This window comes from Canis lupus, chromosome 36, assembly GCF_011100685.1.
Source record: "Canis lupus familiaris isolate Mischka breed German Shepherd chromosome 36, alternate assembly UU_Cfam_GSD_1.0, whole genome shotgun sequence".
NCBI lineage: Eukaryota > Metazoa > Chordata > Mammalia > Carnivora > Canidae > Canis > Canis lupus.
Genome location: NC_049257.1, coordinates 30,587,461 through 30,601,582, shown reverse-complemented (window position 1 = coordinate 30,601,582; position 14,122 = coordinate 30,587,461). Strand labels below are relative to the sequence as shown.

Genomic DNA, 14,122 nt, shown 5'->3' with positions numbered 1-14,122 from the left:
CTCCAGCACTGCATAGTCTTCATTTTAAGGACAAGTGAGAAAAACAGAAAGGGGAAAAGGCACAGAAAGAAAGACATTGGAGCTGAGATTGCTTCTCTCTTCTGTTTTCATCCATCTAAATGGCATAGAAAATAGTCCATCTTCTATGAAGTCCATGTTGGATTCATAATGAATATTTAAATCCTGTCTCATACACGTACATTTTAGTATAAGTGAATTTATTTTAGGAGTATAAAATTTTTTAAATTACAACTAAATAAAAGAAATAAACTAAAATATAATGAGTGACAGATTTTGTCCGGCCTCACTTAGGTCTCCTCAAGCAGTGGTTCTTACACACGTATCTGCCAACAGGGTGCATTGGAGTCACGTGCGGAGGTGCTTTGGGGTGTATTTTTTATAATATAAATGCTTAGTCTTGTGCTGCAGATTCTGAATCTGAAAGTCCTGAGGGGACTCCAGCAACCAGCACTCCCAGGACTCTCTTAGGGGCACTGGTGCTACGCAGAGCTCGTGAAACGTTTATTAGGTTATTTTATTTTTTTAGTGGATTCAAAAAATGGTACATTCTATATATGGGTAAAGAGTTCAGACTCTCCGTTTCATACTCAATATGTGGGTCAAGAGTCAGTCACTCTCTATTTAAATGTAATATAACTGAATTTATTTATACATTTCAAAGATTTTAAAGCTCCAAGATTGCTCGTTGACTTGGTAGGGATGAAAAAAGAGATTTTTTTTTCCTATTAAAAGTTGGGAAAACTTATTTTTTTTTTAAGATTTTATTTATTTATTCATGAGAGACAGAGAGAGAGAGAAAGAGGCAGAGACACAGGCAGAGGGAGAAGCAGGCTCCATGCAGGGAGCCCGATGCGGGACTCAATCCAGGGGCTCCAGGATTAGGCCCTGGGCCGAAGGCAGCACCAAACTGCTGAGCCACCCGGGCTGCCCAAAACTTATGGTTTTAAGGGAAAAATTCAATTGGGCTTCTTGAAAATCCGCTGTTAAGTATAGGAAATTGAGAACGTGGGACAGAGAAGAAAGGCTCCCGTGCTACTGATTTGCGTAAAAGGAGAACTATAATGCCCAAAGTCAACCGGCTGATCAGACTGAGGTGGGTCTCACTTGTCCCCTCACTAAGGTCTTGTAAATGGGATTTAGGTCGGGAAGGAAGGTACCTCTGACAGGCAGGGTTTAGAGAACAGAGTGACATGACTGGCAGCCGCCAAGGGGCAACTCCCCATCGTAGAGGGCTGGTCAAGGGCCTTCAGAGCACGCACCGGTAACACTGGGCCGCGTGTTAGCATTCCCATGGTCCGTTTCCGTCCCTCCTGCACATGCACATGCACACACACACACACGGGCCATCCTGCAGAATTTCTGTCTATTTTGTGCTCTTCCAAGGCTCCGGCGCTGTTAAACCATCAACTGCAAACACCAGAGATGTCCTCTCCAGGGGCCTTCGTCCCGTCTCCGCGTGGGCTGCAGGTGGCTGCCTCTCCCTGCGGCCTCACGGGGCCCCCCTCTGCGCCTGCACATCCCTGACGCCTCTTGTTTTACCGGGACACCAGTTCTGGTAGATGAAGGCCTCGTCAAGGCCTTGTGCAACCGGTTACCTTAAAAGCTCTATCTCCAAGTTCAGTCTCTCTGGGGCTTAGGGTTCCGACACAGGAACTCTGGGTAAAAACAGGTCCCTAAGAAGCCATCGTAATGAATGTGAAACCCCAATGAGTTATATTTAAGTTGTTTTCTTTGGATTTGCAGGAGAAAGGACTCTTAAGTACAAGGACTTGAGGTGCTCACTGTTTTATGCAGCCCCAGAACGTGGATGCGGAAGCCCGGCCACCCCGTACCCCCGGATGTGCTGCACTTGCACACAAGGCTTGGCCGTGGTGGTCCCACAGAGCAAGCCCGCTGGGATGGCCCCTTGCCCAGTCTGCCTGGGGTCCCCTTACGGGAAGGAACCCGGGCACACGCAGAGCCCCCGGGGTGTCCGTGTGCACAGAGGTGGCAAGAGGGCGGCCGTCTGCAGGCCGAGGAGAGGGGCTCGGAGGGGACCAACCCCACGGTCAGCACAGTCTGCCATTTCCAGCCTCCAGGACCCTGAGGACAGACCTCCTGTGCCTTGAGCCACCACGTCGGGGGCGTTGTATCAGGGCAGCCCCGGGGAAGGAGCACACGCTGATCACGTCCGCAGGCAGCAGGGGCAGTCGGGCACCTTCATAACAGGGCTTTGGCCGCCCCCGTCACGCTCGGGGATTGCACTTCACGCATCTCTTGCATTGCACACACGGAAAAGGTCCTCAACGCAAGGCCAAAGGCCGAGGACTTCCATCCCGAGCACACACTGGAGAACAGGCCACGTTGGAAGCTCTCCCAAAAGTCGGTTTTCCTCCTAAAGATCCTACAGAATTTTAAATTAATTGCCATTAACCGAGAACTAGCCAGTTCCAGTAGTTACCGCATCTCAGACACACACTGAAATAGGAACACGCCCTCAGTTAACGAAAGGTCACAGTGCCCGTGACGTTCCAAAGGAAGCCTTACCTTTGTCTTCGGTTCTAGAATTTTTACTCCATATATCGATATTTGCAGCTCAACTTTAGGGATTTTCTGGCCTTCAGATTTCTTGATATGTCTTGCGAACTACAAGTGAAGAATTATTCAGAAAACTGTAATTCCGCTTCTACGGAAAACGAACACAAACGTACATGTAATATATGTGCTGGGCTTTCATTAAGTAGATTATTACCCACTTTAAAGTGTTTTATAAACCTCACATAGCTTCAACATATGGAGTGATCACACTAATGCTCCATTACTGCCGCTAAGTTGAGACGGATATTCAGTAACGGTTAAAAAGGTATTTAATACTCCTTTCATTATGTTTAAGGGATTCATACCAATTAGTTAAAGAAGATAAGTAAAGATCGATGTATTTTTCTGCAGATCTTTTGCTTTGAATCCCTTCGGAGAGCCGGAGTTGGCGGTCGTTGCCGCTCCTGGATCTTCCTCCCTGGCGCGGCGCCCTGTCCCATCAAGTCCACGAAGGGCAGGACCCTCCCGCCACACGAAAGCTGAGGCCAAGACTGAGCTAAGAGGCTGGGAACCAGGCCCACGACTACAGGGACCTCAAGAACCGAAGTTCCCCCACACTTTACGAGCAGCCTTTGTCGCACCTTCTTACTGAACTGGAAAGTGCACGCAAATGCACGTTAGGTTTTGTCATAAAATCAAAAAGAAAATCCTGACACGCACGCACTTTGTAAATGGACTTTCTCTCCCTCTCCCATCACTGCTGGACCCCATGGTGGAAGACCTCGCAGGAGCCCAGTTAAACTTCAAGACGCCTCTTCTGTGCGGGTACACCCCCCCCCCCACGTGTACACATGCACGTGCGCGATGCATGGAGCTGCTTGGGGCATGCGTGCACGGGACACACTTACACTACACATCACTCCCTGTCTGGTGAGCATCCTGATTTGGGCGACGCTACCGGCGATGCTGCTCTGTCCCCACCTCACTTCCTTCTACCTGCCCCCGCCACCTTTCTTTCTATAAAAATGGAAGGAAGGGGAGAAAAACTATGGAAAAAAATAGACTTTTTTACTCCTAGAGCCTCAAAATGTTATTCTCTACTATTATAACATGTTTTCTGCACATGGATCATCCCGACTTGACTTGAAATGGATCATATGCAAGGCAGAGTGGGTTCCAGGCGTCTTCTGTGTGTCCTATTTCTTTGCATTGTTCACCTCCTTGTACTCGCAGGCAGACGTGAGCACACAGGGTGCAGCTCGGTGCTGACGCGCCCAGAGGTCCCGGCCTCTTCCCTCCCCGCGGCTTTGCAGCCATCAGGGCTACGGGGTGCGCGCGCGGATGCCTCCGAGTGTCGCCTCGACGTCATGGGAAGGGCAGCACCTGTCTTGGGTCGCTGGGGAGGGATGATTCTGAGCTGCGACCTGTGCTGTTCTGACGGCAGGCGGCAGGCGGCTCTTGTGTATCTGCGCTCGAATCCCACACATCTGTGCCCGAGAATTCTCGTGTGTCTTTAAGAAACACAGTTTGTTTCAGATCTTCAAAAATTACTCCAGCTCTCTCCCAAAGAAAAGATTCACTTTGTTTATTTTCCCTTCATAATCTCCTTCCTGTATTGGCATAATGAAAACCATTTGGGGGTTTTCACATACGAAGGCTTGCAAAATAAATCAGCTGTTTCTATCTATGGGAGCGCCTCTGAACGAAGCCACTCCCATCCTGGCTGCAGCACGGGCTGGGCCGGGCCGGGCCCCGGGTGCCACCCTTTTCCAGAAGCAGGGGCTCTTGTGGCCTTTTCCACATCTGGGCACGACCATTCCTGGGATCTCTGTTAGCTCCCCAAAGTCGATCACAGAACAACCACCGTGTTAAATCTTATCGAGTGACTCCTTTTCTGCCAGGAAAAGGAAAAGAAAAAATAATGGAAGAAATGAAGACAGGAAAAAAGAGGGGGGTCCGGGTGGAGAAAAAAAAAAAAAAAAAAAGAAGAGGAAGGAAGGAAAAGAAAACAATAGAATGAGATAAAGAAAAGGGAACAAAATATCCAGTCTAAGCCTTCCGAGACCTTTTTTTTCTTGCTTCCAATTGAGATGAAGAAATTGTGCTCAAAAAAGGATTTATAGGTCATCCACTGCAATACGTCGGTCATAAAATGGGGCTTGTCGCAGTCAGGCCGAGAATCTAGTTTTGCAGCAACCCACTAAATGACTTCTTTTGCACAACATATTTTCTACATTAAAAAAAAAAAAAAAAAAAACTTCCCAGTTCTACTTTCATGTGTGTCAAGGCTAATAAGGGGTATTGGCTTTGACTGTTGCACAGATGTTTCAAACAATTATGCTTGAGGTTGTATTTGCTCAATCTGTATTTTAAACAGAATATAATATCCTCGTTCCTGTCCATTACCCCCCCCCCGAAATCTAAGATTACTGTGTCATAGTTTGGAGGCCCCTCTAACTCAAAGCCTGATAGGCTTCTTAACCGAGTTCCAAAATACTTCTAATTACGTGCTGAAGACTGCTCCTCGTTCTTACTTCCACCATCGTGATCTCTCGTCTCCCTATTTACTCCTTGAGTTGTTAAGGCTTGAAGGGCCTTTTTACGAATTGCTTTCCATTTTTGCTTCAGTGGATTCATTTCTTGGTCATCTAGATAGCTAGCGATCGACCATCAACATTTATATATAATAATCCAATAAAAAATACTCAAAGGGGAGTGGGGGCAAAGCCTCAGCATCCTGAAAGATATCTGGATACAACAAACAAATAGACAGAAACAAGCCTTGAGCACCATAAAAAGGTGTGTGTGGGGGGGAGAATGAAGTATTACTTGAAATTCATAGTTAAGTATATGTCACCAGTGAGTAGAAGAGCGAATTTCAGCAAATTTCTTACAGGGAGCGCTCCTGGGTTTCAATGGCATAATCACGCAATTTCTATTTCTTTCTCGGAGGACTTTAAAAAGAAAAAAAATGAAATCAAACTATACTGCCGAGGGAATATACGTGACTAGGAAAGAGAACCAACGGATTTACCACCGTGAGCCAAGCACTCGGAGCCACTCTTCTTCTCCGTGGCTCTTATTAATCGTTAATTTACTTAAGCACATCCCTAGTGGCCCTATAGGGAATCAGCTGCGTAGGTACATAATGAAAGTAAGCGCCAAACACTTGATTGATTAAATAACTGGTTACCAAGACCAAAGCAGTGTGGTGCTACGTCGGGCGCCTGAGGTCGAGGGAAACGACCAAGAGGCACAAGGGCAGCAACAAGTCCCAGGGCCTCCTGGGCTGCGGGGCCTTCTCGTGACTGCGGTTTAGCTGGACGGGGCTGAGGGGTGTCCCCTCTGACAACGGGGTCCCGGAGGGCTGCCCTCTGCTGATCTCCCAAAACTAAGAGGATGGGGTCCCTGTATCGACATTCATCCACGTGTAAACCCCACGAGCAGATCATTTATAAAATATATCGAATCCTCTGACATCCGCACTAGTTGTATTAATAAAAATAAATAAAACACTATTAAAAATGAGATTCATTATTATAACAATTATAACAATATGAAATCTGAAAATAAAACTTTTAACACTTATAAAAACTACCTTATTTAAGAAAAATTTATAAAGTATAAATTTTCTACAAAGTGGCAGGAAAACTGTACGTAATAAAATCAAGATTCTAAGTTTTTTCTTGAAAAATTAATCGGACATCATTAATTAGGTGTTATTAATTAATTAATGACAATTAATTAATCAGATGTCATTAATTAGACACGGGAGCATGAAAAAATACATCATTGAAAACAGTCTAAGTATTCCATTATCTTATATTAATCCCGAATTTTAAATTGTCAGAAAAACCAGTATATAAAATACTGAAAAGTTTTCAAAAATGAGGAAGTAAAATATTAACTCATGTGGCAAATAAAACCCAACACTGAACTAGAATAGATAGAGAGGCAGTCAGAATCCATATGTTTAAGAAAAATAAGCAGGAAATTGAAATGGGGGAGGTGCACACAAAATAGAGTGAAGGAGGAAAAAAAAGTGGGTTTTTTTGGTGGAACCATGGCACCACCTTCTGGCCATTTCTACACCAGAATTAAAAAGGAAACCGGGTCTACTTTTCTAACATAAATGCAGATACTCTTGAAGGCTCTGAAGTGTAGCCTCTGACCTCTGACACCAAGAAATATGTGTATATAAAATAAAATCAGGTTAAAGAAAAAAACATTGCTTTATTTATTTCAATTTGTTTATAGATCATTACCCTGAAATACACTTTCCCGATGTACAGAATTTTTGCAATCAGCAGCCTAAAGATTACTCATTAGAGAAACATTTATTCTGGAAGACGCTCGGAAAGCAAAAATTATGAAGTGAACATGCATTTTTAGACTATGTTGCATTCTTACTGCAGATCACGTTCCCTTATTAACGGAGTGCATTTCCAAATGGGAAACGACACAGGAACGGCAAAGACTCACAAAAATGCCTGAAAACTAGCCACTGTTTAAAAGCATTTCATCTCGAATATTCTCCGTTATATGTGGTCGCAATGTGAGCTAATCCTTTTGGTTCAGGCTCTGAGGCGACTGAATAAAGAACCTCCTGGATACAAAGACGTATTTTAAGTATAAAGACCATTATTCTTCTCTAAAAATTCTGATTGCAGGTAAGCCGGACTCAGGCCGCGTTTGCAGGATCTTAAACATCTAAAGGGGAACCTCAAGTGTCGTTCATAAGCTTCGAGGCCTTTCCAACCAACAAGGGCAGGTCGGGGCCACCACCTGATGAGCGCTGCTGAGAAACGGTGGCCTCGCCCGCTTTTTTCCCAAATGGGAAAGGTAGCATCTTGGAGACTTTCGGCGTATTTGCTTGAAAGCATTTGTAAATCATGTAAATCGGGTAAAACGGGCAGGTAAACATATTATCCACTTCGCTTTCTTCCCCTAGAGTACACGCCACCCCACTTCTACTCTTATTCAATTTACACACTCCGTGGACTCCGTCTGATGCGACATTCTCAAAGCAAGAAGGCATTTTTTCACGTCTACAGTTTTGCCAGACACAAGCAACGGCCTGACCCTCTCGTAAAATAACTGGACGGTCTTTAAACCACGTACAGTTAGAGAAGGGTTGTTTCTGGAAAAAAAAAAAAAAAACAAAACTGTGGGAATAACTACAGAGAGTAACAATGAGTTGTGTAAAAAGAAAAAAAGTAGTGGTGTGTTGGGTTTTCTTAATGGGATAAAGAGGAGGCTTCGGCTGCAGGAATGTCCCGCATCCGAGTGCCTCGGGGAGAAGAGCGTCTCCGGGACGGGGCGCACCTGACACACCCGCGGAGACGGGCCGCGGCTTCCAGGGAACGGTCTCGGGAAACGTGACTGTGAGCACACGGTGGCGTCTCTTGTGCTGTCTGGGTGTCCCGGTCCCATCCGCGCGGGGACAAAGCCACGACTCCTGGGCCCCCTAACCTAGGGTGCAGACCCCCGCCGGGCCCCACGGCCAACGGCACACCTGCACAGGTGTGCTGCCCGGGAGCTGGCCGGATGCCACCGCCAGCCGGACGCCGGGGCCCAGCCGTCGGGTGCGGGCCAGCTCCTCAGGGTCCCGCAGGCCCCCGCGGTCGCGGCCCGTGGGCGTGGGGGTCACGGGCAGACATGAACGCTGCCCCTCCGGAGCCATCCCTGTGGGTGCACACTCATCGCTGACTCTGGCCCCCTGGCCTGCGACGGTCCCGCACTTTTACGGGGACAAAGCCACTCCTGGCTGGCGGGACGGGCCCAGGGGCCGCGTGGGCTGGGAGTGTCCTACCTTGAGCTTCCTCACGGCGTCCCGCACGACTTCGGTTCCTTTGGGCTGCTCCACCTCGGTGCTGCCGAGAAACTGAAAATGGCCAGACGTCAGATAAGGCGTCCCCGGGTCAGCTGGGAGCGCGAGACCACCTCGCGGGACCCACGGGCAGGCGGGGGCGCAGCCCCGAGGCCCAGCCCGCGGAGCGCGTGCAGCTGACATCATCCGATGTTACATGAAAACGCAAGGACGCTACCTGACGACTCCTATCGTTGGAAGATTTTTTTAAGACATACTTTTCCTAAATATACGATTGACTGATTTTTGTGTGAGATTTTATTTACTCGTGAGAGAGAGAGACGTGCTGAGCGGGCGGGAGGAGCAGACTCTGAGCACAGAACCCGGTGCGGGACTCGATCCCAGGACCCCAGGGTCATGACCTGAGCTGAAGGCAGACGCTCAACCGCTGGCTCACCCGGGGGCCCCCTAAATAGTTTACTTGAAGATTTTTATGGGAAAGAGAACTAAAGCGACTTTCATTACCTTAGGAGGAAAGGAGGAAAGTTGACCTCAAAATTTAAAACTTAAAACACGTTTACTAATTTGTAAATTATTCATTCATCTGTAAATTCAAAGCATATAAATGCCTTTTTTCGGTTACTTGGTTTAAATGTCATAGCATATTTTAAAATATCAATATTTTAAGATAATCTACGATTCAATACAGCTCATAATTTCAAATAAGCATTTTCCTGGTTTTTCCAACTATGACACTAACACAGTGTGAAAGCTTTTAAAACACAAATTTCTTTAAAACGAATGAAAACAAACAAACAAAAAAAACGAATGATTCCACCTATCAGGGCTATAAGCTAAACTGCATTATAAAAACAAACTTGATGATCTATGATTTCACTAAGTCTTACAATATCCCTGAAGGCTGTTGGCTCATACCTGATCCATACCCCCGACCCCCACCCCGACCGGTCAAAGAGAGAAAGGTTCCTAATAGTGACCCCACGGCAACAGGATCTCTATCGCGAAGAGATAAAAGACCTCCTAAACACAAGTCCAATCTCATGAAATATGTAAGAATCATCAGGAGCGAAATTTGGTATTTTATCCTATAAAATATTTCTACATAAACAGCAAACACTTAAATGCAGTAAGCGCCACACAGTACCAGTTGCAACACCCGAGTGCGTTCTGGATTCACTTCTTGTACGAATACGCGTGTGTGCGAGCGTGCACTTTGTATCAGGTAAAGCTGTAGGATTTTTTCTTTAAAGATATTACTTATCTATTCATTTATTCATGAGAGACAGAGAGAAGCAGAGGCCCAGGCAGAGGGAGCAGCAGGCTCCACCCAGGGAGCCCGATGTGGGACTCGATCCCGGGACCCCGGGGTCACGGCCTGGGCTGAAGGCGGGTCCTCAAGCGCTGGGCCCCCCGGGCTGCCCGCTGTAGGATCTTGTAATGTCCACCCCCAGCGTGGAAAGGAGCAAAATAGTAAAGTCGGGGTGTCCTCTTACATCACGTGGTGCTCCTTCCCTCGTTCTTGGAAAAGTGACAGTAGTGAGCACAGAAACCCGCGTCTGTTTTCCAGGAGGGGCCTGTCGTGGTCGCAGGAGCACGTTCACACCGCACAGCGGACCCCGCATCCTTGGGGCAGGTTGGGGGACCCACCTGGAAGAGCCGCGGATGACGCCTCGGCGGGGCCTTGGGAACCGGGACAGCAGCAACAGGCCAGGCCCGCGGGAGGCAGACACACTCGGGCCGCAAAATACGGGGGCAGGTGCTCCGTGCGGCGGGCCCACCACCCGGGCAGGTGCAGGTCCCCATCCTCGGGGGGAGGCAGGTGCACGGGTCCTTCCTCCCCTACAGCCCGGCCCCATGGCCCACTTGTGGCGCCACAGGCCCTGGGGACCCAGGTCGTGCCCCCGGGGGACCCAGGGTCCCTGTGCCCCGCGGGGCTCACCGGGAAGGAGGGCCTGTGTCCTGATGTAGGCGGGCACCTGCCCCCGGCCTCGTCGGGGTCCCTGGGCCACCAGCCGGGCTGCCCTGGGGCGGGGGGGAGTGTGACCTCCCTGGACCCCGCTTGGCGGGAGGCGGCATCGCGGGCCCAAGACGGTCCTTGCAGGAGGAGCCTGCGGTGCCGAGGGGACCCAGGCAGGTGCGGTCCCCTAGCTCCGCTCATCCCAGGCCCTGGCCTAGACCGCTGAGCGCGGCGGTGCTCCCAGAAACAGGGAAGGAGCACCTGTGGGCGGCTCCTGCATGGGAGGAGGCCCTGGGTTGGGAAGGGTGGCAGGAGCACTGCGAGTACCTGTGTGGGAGCACCCATCCCGGGAGGATGCCCCCAGGGTCGGCGAGGGGCAGCAGGAGCACTGTGAGTACCTGGGGGGAGCACCCACCCTGGGAGGACGGCCCCGGGTTGGCGAGGGGCGGCAGGAGCACTGTGAGTACTCAAGGAGGAGCACCCAGCCCGGGAGGAGCACCCAGCCTGGGGAGGAGCACCCATCTCGTAGAGGAGCACTATCCTGCGGAGGAGCACCCAGCCCACGGAGGTGCACCCATCCCAGGAGGAGCATCCACTGGCGCCCCACACAGCCCGATCAGGGCGCCCGGAGCCACGCAGCCCCAGGGCCCTTCATGCCCCCAAGGACTGGCCGGGCCGGGCTCCCCCACAGGACCGTGTCCACGTCGCAGGGCTGGTTTGCTGGAAGCGCAGGGACGAGGCCGGGCTGGGGCGAGGCTCCTGTGGGTCGGGGGGGCTCACGGGACACGTGGGTGGGGGGTGCGGGCCGGAGCCCCCGGGTGTCCCAGCGCACAGGGTCGGGGTCGCGGGTCCCGGGGTGGGGTGGCCCCTGGCGAGGGGCTTGGATGCTTGGAGGCTCAGCAGCACCCGGGCACCTCCACCTGTGCATGGGCGCTGACCCTGAGGCCACCACCGGGGGCACCCAGCGCACCCACCTTCCTGGCAGCTGGACCCAGACCCGGGCTCGTGCAGGGGCGGGGGGGTGCTCACCCCGGAGGCCCCCTACCTGCACCCCTGACCCGGGCACCTGCACCACGCTGGGGGGGTGCTCACCCCGGAGCCCCCCCACCCCCCGGAGCGCACTCAGCGGCCCGCGGAGCATCACTGAGGCAGGTGCACCTTGAGGACCCGGGCTCCTTAGGTCACCCCACGAGGAAATCCATCCCAGCCCCCTCTGCTAGGCATGGACCTCGGTGAAAAACAAGAGTCTCCTCTCTCCTTTTTCTTTTTTTTAGCATTCTCTTAAAAGAAATGGGACATGGGCATGTTTAACATTTTAAGCAGTAAAAAAAGTCACGGCTTTTATGATTTAGCAACTTTGTCTTAGCTCCTCCCTGTGGCAGAAAGACAATGGGGAGGATGAGAGAGAGCAAGATGCCGGGGGTCCTGCTCTGGGGCAGGGAGCGCAGGCCTCAGGCTCAGGGCCCAGGCAGGCCTCGCGGCACTTCCTCCCACTGTTAAAAGTCTCAAATTTTATCAATTATTTTACTTCAAAGTCACAAATAGGCAACACTCATTTTGGGACATTTTTTTTTTTTTAAGATCAGGAATTAGGGATGCCTGGGGGGCCCAGTGGTTGAGCACCTGCCTGCAGCCCAGGTCGTGACCCCGGGGTCCCGGGATCGAGTCCCACGTCGGGCTCCCTGCGTGGAGCCTGCTTCTCCCTCTGCCTGGGTCTCTCATGAATAAATTAAAAAAATCTTAAAAAAATAAGATGAGGAATTAGATCTTTAGATCTTACAAAAGCACAAGTACCTGTGTTTCACAATCAGGCGCCCGTGTTTTGAGACGCTACAACAGAACGTTTCCACTTTATTACGAAAAAACCCTGATCATCTTCATAGCGATGCAGTCACTGCAGGGAATTTAGAACTAGAGAAAAACGTATCCGTGAAAATAAGCATCAGCATTGACCTCCGAGCCAAGAGGGAACCATCGTGATCTTTTAAATTCACGTTACGATAAAAGTAATCAGCCAGTGACAATATTGGATAAACTCATGAAAACAAACAAGAACAACTTAAATTACCACGTATCACTGATTTACTTATTCATTGAGCATTATCGCGTGTGCGCATGTATTTAGACTTTCACTACCAGCTAAATAATTAAGAGTCGAGATTAAAGCATCAACTATGAAAAAAATAAATAAATAAAAAAAATAAAAAAAAAGTATCAACTATGACTCCGAAGCAGTGCGGACGGAGAAGGGAGACGGAAGGGACAAAAGGGGCTTTTCGAACGTATTAGACTGTAGATGATCTAAAAGCGTGCGGCGTGTCGCTCGTGTGTGCGCTGAACGGATGCCCACTCGGTGTGTATTTCCCACACGCTGGATCTTTTTTTTTTTTTTAATTTTTATTTATTTTATGATAGTCACACAGAGAGAGAGAGAGAGAGAGAGAGAGAGAGGCAGAGACACAGGCAGAGGGAGAAGCAGGCTCCATGCACCGGGAGCCCGATGGGGACTCGATCCCAGGTCTCCAGGATCGCGCCCTGGGCCAAAGGCAGGCGCCAAACCGCTGCGCCACCCAGGGATCCCCACACGCTGGATCTTTACAGAATCTTCTACAAATACTTTGGCAAATACCGAGCAGTTCTGAGAGGATACGGCTCACTGCTGTGCCCCCTCACAACCCGTGCGTCCCTCTGCTCAAGGCCCGAGGACCCGGCAGACGCGCCCTCGACGGGTACCTCGGAGGCTACGGTCTGTTGAAATGAGAAACGGGGCGTCATCAGGCTACGCAGACTTCCTAAGCTAAAATGCTATTGATATTTCTCACATTTGGCTTCATATTTTCCAAAACTTCCACAGTTATGTTTTTATTTAATTAAGATGATACCAACTTCTCTTTTAAGCTCATGTCATGGGGCGGCCTGGGTGGCTCCGTGGTTTAGCGCCTGCCTTCAGCACAGGGTGGGATCCTGGGGTCCCGGGATCGAGTCCCGCGTGGGCTCCCTGCACGGCGCCTGCTTCTCCCTCTGCCTGCGTGTCTGCCTCTCTCTCTCTCTGTATCTATGAATAAATAAATAAATAAAATCTTTAAAAAAAGAAAAAAGCTCATCTCATGTAATGTCCATATTCGTTTCTTCCAGGTCAATCACTGTCTTCCATCGTACCACAATGAGCATTTTGCAAGGACGTGTTTTCGAGTTTGAGGATTCCATCTTCATTTTCAAATATCACTTGAGATGGACTTTTTTCACATGAAAAGCCGCACAGTTTAGGACTTGCTGCTTTGCCAGTAGAGAGCAGCATTGCACACCACATGGACTCATGTATGCTCTGCTTTACTTGCTTCCTCAAACGTTCTTAAGATCACTCTATGAAGAATGTGGGTTTTTTAAAAAAAAATGTCAGATAAATGACAATTAGAATAATTAACTAAAGAGTTATTAAGTCTAATTGCTATGAAATTTGACACTATTTAACATATGAAAGGGCTAGTTGATAACAAATATACTACGGAACACATGCTTGTATCAAATTCAAAATATGCCAATTTTATGTAGATATGTTCTTATAATTATTTAAAAATATTAAAGGAAAATAATTTCCACTTTTTACAGGATAAAAGATTCATCTAAAATTAAAGTTAATAAATAATTGGTAGATAATGACCAATAGATATTCTAAATATAGAATAAAATAAGTGAGCATGTCTCTATCCTTATAACCAAGGTTGCAGGGGCCTCAAATAGGATTGGGCTAATTTTCTTGGCATTAACTTGACTGCGTATGTGTTTAAAAAAAAAAA

The 14,122-nt window shown here is 49.0% G+C and overlaps 1 protein-coding gene across 7 annotated transcripts in view; it reads right to left on the bottom strand.

The window, feature by feature from the left end:
* The window catches only part of GULP1 (GULP PTB domain containing engulfment adaptor 1), a 217,778-nt gene that overhangs the window by 40,979 nt on the left and 162,677 nt on the right, over positions 1 to 14,122 (bottom strand). For 5 of the 7 annotated variants that reach the window (XM_038585069.1, XM_038585070.1, XM_038585068.1 and 2 more), the window contains exons 5-6: positions 8,351 to 8,422; positions 2,548 to 2,646 (exon numbers count right to left, since the gene is read on the bottom strand). In XM_038585069.1, coding sequence (XP_038440997.1) covers positions 2,548 to 2,646; positions 8,351 to 8,422 — 171 coding nt within the window. The remainder of the gene's footprint in view (positions 1 to 2,547; positions 2,647 to 8,350; positions 8,423 to 14,122) is intronic. The other 2 variants (XM_038585072.1, XM_038585071.1) reach the window with 1 other exon arrangement.